Source organism: Balaenoptera musculus, chromosome 15 (assembly GCF_009873245.2).
Source record: "Balaenoptera musculus isolate JJ_BM4_2016_0621 chromosome 15, mBalMus1.pri.v3, whole genome shotgun sequence".
Classification (NCBI taxonomy): Eukaryota; Metazoa; Chordata; class Mammalia; order Artiodactyla; family Balaenopteridae; genus Balaenoptera; species Balaenoptera musculus.
In genome coordinates this window covers 50,902,434-50,908,558 of record NC_045799.1, presented here as the reverse complement: position 1 = coordinate 50,908,558, position 6,125 = coordinate 50,902,434, and the positions used below count along the sequence as shown (strand labels likewise).

General features: G+C 60.3%; 1 protein-coding gene across 1 annotated transcript; it reads right to left on the bottom strand.

The window, feature by feature from the left end:
• Positions 1 to 1,148: 1,148 nt before the first annotated feature.
• SYNGR3 (synaptogyrin 3) lies at positions 1,149 to 5,275 on the bottom strand (the record flags this gene model as incomplete). Its single annotated transcript, XM_036826749.1, has 5 exons — positions 1,149 to 2,633; positions 2,714 to 2,856; positions 3,115 to 3,352; positions 3,773 to 3,867; positions 4,783 to 5,275. Coding segments are annotated over 5 exons (1,179 nt in total), but the record flags the coding sequence as incomplete, so codon positions are not given.
• Positions 5,276 to 6,125: the final 850 nt, after the last annotated feature.

The following is a 6,125-nucleotide window of genomic DNA, read 5'->3' as shown; positions in this document are numbered from 1 at the left end:
ATTTGTACTTAATTATTTGGATCCAGTATTTTGAAAAGGAACCAGACACCCAGTGAACTCTCCCCTTTCTGCCACAAACACATATAAATAGTAGGAAAAAAGGTCTAAACACATAGCTACATCCAAATAAGGCAACATCCTTAGATGAAAAGAAACGGAGATGTCTTTCTAAAAGAAGCAGAAGGGGGTACCCCAGGTGATGGAGGGGACGTGGCCTGCAGTGGGGCCAGGCCAGAGCCACATGGCTGCGTGGGCACTGCCTATCTGAAGCCGAGGGCCTGCCTGCCTGTGGCTGAGACTGGAGCAAGTTCCTGGGTGATGGCCATGCTCGGAGCCCACTAAGAGACAGAGCCTTCACCCTCTTCACTCTCCATGGGACTGCCTAGAGGCCACCTGCATTCCCCACCACACCGGAGAAGCCCCTCATAGCTGATGCCCTCTTTGCAGACCTGAGCACAAACAACACCCTCAAAGAGTAACCTGGAAGATGAGCTATCTCATTAACAATATTGAAAATACTGATTCTTAAGCAAGAACCATAACAATACCAGGCAACACTTAGCAGTGTTTGCTGTGTGACAAGCACTGCTCTGAGCTTTTTACAAACACACACACACACACACACACACAGGTTTACGTTAACCCTTCCCGCACCTTTGATGACAAGAACTACTATTTTCCTTTTCCGGAAGGGGAGCCTGAGGCATAGACAAGCTGAGAGACTTGCCCAGAAAGACCAAGCCTGAACACGGCCAAGCCAGCATTCCAGCTCCAGCTCTTACCTGCTTTATTCAACCAGAATGTTGTTAACCAATAAGAAGTCAGAAATGAAAAAGTAACTGAGATAAGAATCCCAATAGATGAATTCAAAAGTAAACAAGACCAAGCTGGGGAAATCTCCAAAGGGGAGTTGGCCAGGCAATGTGGCTCTGGATGCTGCATGGTACACGTGGTGGGGTCCCAGGAGCAGAAGGCGGTAAGAAGCGGACATTTGGAGAAATCACGACTGCTTTCCCCAGCATTCTCCAGAACATGGGCATCAGCCTGGTCTCCACCTCCCTGCCCCTTTCTGGATTCTTGGCCCTGGTGCCCCTCAGGTCCCAACCTCTGGCACTGGAGGGGCAGGAGTAGAAAGGATTCCAAGAGTGTCTGGGCCACAGTAAACTCATATACAGTCTTTATTGTAAAGAAGTTGCAGTTGGAACATGGGACACTGAAAATAGACAATCACGGATTGTTCTTTCAGAAGAGGGAGGGAGAGACCCATATATACAAAAATTGTAAACATGTTCACTTAAATATCCACAAATAGTTGGTCTATGCTACAACGTACAGGGTTGTCACTCAACTGCAACTCCAGAGGGAGGCGTCTGTCTGTAAAAATGTAATGTGGCAACCGCATTTGGTATTGACTTAATGTGAAAAGCCAGCTTTGAGCAATGCATGAGTACTCAGCTATGCAAAGGGACCCCCAACCTTGGGCTGGGCCTTAAAATGGGGTGCAGCATGGGGAGCGGAGGGACTAGTCCAGGGAGCCGAGGTAAAGGGGTTTGCGGGGAATGGCTGTCTCCAGGGCACGGTGGGAAGGTGAAGCCTCTAGGCCTCTCTCCTCATGAGGGGCGTGTCCTGCTGGGCACCCAGGTGTCTGGAGCCTCCCTTGGGCAAGGTCTCACTGAAGGGCTGGGAGAGGGCTGATGCCCAGGTCTACAGCCATGTTGTGCTTTCCTGGCCAGAGCTGCCCGCACCCCAGCAAGGGCCTGGGCCAAGGCAGGTAAGGGCTGGAGCTGGGGCCACAGAAAATAGGGGCTGCTTGTGGGGAACTATGAGGTGAAACCTGAAAACTTGACCACAATCACAACATCGACAGGGCTGGGCTACTCTAGTGAGCCTGTGAGAGGAAATGGAGGGAGGCTCCAGACAGAGCACGTGGCCCTACAGGGTGAACCACCGGGACAGAGCAAGGACCACCACTACCCACAGGGACAGGGGATGGGGAACAGTGGCCACGGGGTGAGGGTGGTGTCCCTTCCCCCAGTCACCCCCAGTCCAGGGCAGCCCCTGCACCTGGCTATGGAGGGCAGCTGGACACCTGACCCCAGAATGTACAGGTGAGCCCTGCCTGGCTGGCTCATGAGGGGAATGGCCCGCTGCCTAGGCTGGTCCACTGGAGGCTGAAGGACACGTGCCCAGGGCTGTGCTGTTCTCTCCTCAGGACCTCTGGCCCTGGGCTGGGGACTAAAGGGACCGGAGGAACTTGGGGGGCACAGCCCAGTCACCCTGGAGGCTACCCTCTCTTGGCCCCAGATGGCCCACAGCATCCACACGTTGCTGTTGGGCCAGGAGGACCTGAGGGAGGTCCCAGGAAGCCTTGGATCCTGCATTGGTGGGGCAGCCTTTGTGCCTCGGTCTGGGCCTGCTGGCCACTAGTAGGCAGGAACTTGGTACCCTTTGGGGCTGGTGTCCAGAGTCTCGGTGAAGGGCGGGCTCTGGTAGGTCTCGGTGCCCTCTACACCGCTGCCCACTGGGTAGCCTGGGTAGGTCTGGCCCGCCCCAGCACCCAGCTGTTCGGTGGCAAAGAGCGACATGTCGGTGCCCAGACGGAACCGCTGCAGGGCCTTCACGGTAAGCGCCGCCTGAGGGGGAGTCCGGGGTCAGCCAGGGCCGACCCTGCCCCGACCCTTACCTGGCCCCAGTCCCTGCCGGCCGCACTCACCCAGCTGAGGATTGAGAAGGAGCTGAAGGCGATGGGGGCCCGGGCCGCGTCTCCCGCCTGCGTCGTGCCCGGCCCGGGCGCCGTGCGCTGCCACTGGTTGGTGAGGAAACAAAAGCCCACGAACCACAGGAAGGACCAGAGCCCTGCGGGCAGGTGGGCGGGCGGGTCAAGGGATGCTGCACCAAGGCGCCCGGCCCAACCCTGCCGGCAAGGAGAATCTGCAGACCGAGGACCCGACCCGTCCCGCCCAGTCCCGCCCCGCCCGGACCTGTCCCCGCCCCCAATCGGCTGAGAATCTACGCGCTCCCTCTGGCCCCGCCCCGAAGCCCGCCCTCCCGACTCCGCCCACCCGAGAAGCCCCGCGCGCTCCCCCAGGTCCCGCCCCTCACGGCCCCGCCCACCTGAGAAGCCCAGATCGAGCAGCACCGCACGGCGACGGTCGCGGACGCTGCTGATCTGCTGGAAGTGCACGTCGAGCAGCAGGAACGCGGCGCAGGCGAGGAAGGCCCCAAGGCCGAGAGCGACCGCCGAAGCGGCAGGCACCCGCGTTGCCGTTGAAGACGCAGCGCAGCTCGGGTCGCTGTCGGCGTTCACGTAGCCCTCGTTGACTATGGGCCCGAAGACGGCGATGGAGAACACCTTGTGGGCGGCGGGAGCGCTCAGGGCCCTACGGTGGCCCCTTCCTGGTCGAGGCCCGAGGTCCTCCTAGCCCACTGTGAGTGCCCATGCCCTCGGGAGTGTCCCTGCGTTCCCCTGCAGCACAGGATCTATCTCGGGTGGGGGGGTCTTCGGGGGCCCCCCTCCCTTATATATCTACCTCAAGTTTTAGTAAGTATGGACAAAACATACCATTTAGTGAGCCATCAACTGTGCCCAGGCACTGTGCTAAAATGGCTACACGTGTTTGCTCATGGAATCCTCCCAAACAACCACAAAGTGCCACTGCTCTTATCCTCTTTGTAGATGGGAAATCGGGGGCTCCAACAAGTGAAGTGTCTTGTGGAGGGGTTGCATGGTTGATAAGAGCCAGGGCTGACATTCAAGCTGGGTCCTCTGTACCTTGTGGAGCCCGTAGTGTCCCCCATGGCCCACTCCAGAGTGTGGGAACAGGAGCTTTCCACCTGGACCAGTGTCCCAGGCTTGAGTCAGCAGGGCTAGGTGAAGTAGATGTGGAGTCAGGCGAGAAGGGCGGGAGCATGGGGGGGGCGGGCAGCAGAAGGACAGCTGCACAGGAGCTGTCAGCCAGGACCTGAGTGGAACCCACCCTTAGCATTTGGGAGCTGTGGGGGCTCGTTTTCCTAGCATGCCAAATGTAGCAGGCACAACTCATGGGGTGCTGGAACAGGAATAATGCCCACCCAGCGTCCTGCACTTTGTGGGCACTCCAGGGATGATGGCCCCACCATGACTGTGGCTAATTAACACCATCCATACGTGCTCTGGGCTTAAAAGGCGACACCGGCTGACCTCTGGGGTTCAGTCCAAATCTCGTGCCCTGGTGCCCACGAGGGCTGGAAGGCCAAAGGAGTGGACCACAGTCCTTTAAACCAGAAGCTGCTCTTTGAGCTCTGGGCAGCCCTATATTTCTAAAAAAAAGACCTCAGATTTCAGCTTCATTTCTCTCGTTTCCAGCCCCAGCTCCTAGAGACTTATCAAGAGTGAAACCAAGGTGCAAGATACGGACACGTACCCACAGATTGGTGCACAAGTCAGGTCAGAGCTGGGGGACCAGAACGTAGGGTCCCTACTTCCTGGTCTGGCCAGAGTCACACCACCCAAGGGCCCCTGCCCCACCCTGGGCACCGCCCTCCTGGAACACAGGTGAGTACGTGCCACCACCAGCCACCACCAGGTGGACAAACCCAGAACCTCAGCATTCCACCTTCCATCTCTCCTGCCTGGAGGGATGGGAAGGAGGAGCAGGCCACTGGGCCTAAGGTTGCTCCAGTAGGCTAGGCTGCCTCTAAATCTGCCCCTCCCCACACCACCTCCCAGGAAGCCTTCCCAGTGTAGAGCCCCTTCCAGCTGCCCCAGGTCAGAGGAATCCCAGAGCACACCCCCCAACTCACAGTTTGCAACTGGGGGGCCTGGGAATGGCCACCTCCCTTCGAAGGAGCCGGGAGGATGTGCGTGCAGAAGTAGGGGGAGGCTCTGCCTGATTCTCTTGGCTCCGATAGCCCTTACTCGTGCTGAGGCTGAGCGCTCAAGCCCCTCCGCGAATCCTGCCCCCACCCCTGTGCCCCGCTTCCAGGGTGTAAGCACAGGAAAAACCGAGCGAGGGCTGAGGAAGGGGATTGAGTTAGACCTAAGGAAGAATTGGGAGGTGGGTGCGGCGGGCGGTGACCCTCTCAAGGTACCCCGGCTGTCGCCGCCGGCCCCTCCCCCGCCCGCAGGTGGGCGCGCCCTGCCGGTGACGTCCACCCCAACCCTGAGGCCGGCGGGGGAGGGGCCGGCAAGGATGAGGATGGGGGCGAGGGGCAGGTGATAGGGATGAGGGAGGCGAGGCGAAGTGGGGACGGGGTATCGGGGCGGGGCTTGGGCCGGGCCACTCACCAGGACGCATCATCCGCAGCAGGTCTGGGGCCGCCGCGCGAAGCTCACAGGGTCCAGGGGCGGCCCCTGCGCGTCCCGCGCCGAACGAGGCTCCCTCCATGGCCAGCCCGGGTGGGCCGCGTGCCCCCGGCGCCCTCTGTCCTTCTGTCCGTCGGGCCGGCCCCGCCCGAGGCCGCCCGGGCTGCTGCCGATGCTGCCGATGCTGCCGCTGCCGTCGCCGCCTTCCAGGAGTGCGCGCCGGCCGCGGCGGGGGGGCGCGCGGGGCGGGACCGAGCCTACAACCCCTCCCTCTGGTCCACGCGCGCAGGGCTGGAGCCCTCACCTCCCTCCACCTTGCCCACCTTCCACCCACCCCACCCACTCTCACCGCAGGACCAGGGTCCGAGAACGGAGACCATCCACCAGGTCCCCATCAGGAGGCGGGGTCAAGGGGCTGAGTCCCCCACGTCCACTCACAAGTAGTCAGGAGTCAGCAGGGCAGGTGGACACTGGCTCAGCCTTTGCCCGTAGCCACCGTGGGTGGACAGACGACATGACCCCACTCTCCTGTACAGGGCCCTTTCCTGAGTGCCTAAGGAGGTAACAGGTCCAAGGGCTCCATCAGCCGTCTCCACCCAGCCCTCAGGGAAAGGGAACCCAGCTTCCTGCCTCTGGTCCCCATAGACCAGAGGGAGGTACTGGGGCCTTTCCCATGACTTCCCACTGCACCCTAGCTTCTCTCCTTCAGATTCTATCCTCCCTAACAGGAGGGAGAATGGCCTCTGCCCTCAGGGACACTTGTCCAGGCGGGCAGAGCCCAGAGGCCCACATGGGTGGGAGTTGGGGCATCTCTGCTCTTTTCCTGTGGCTGGATGTTGTC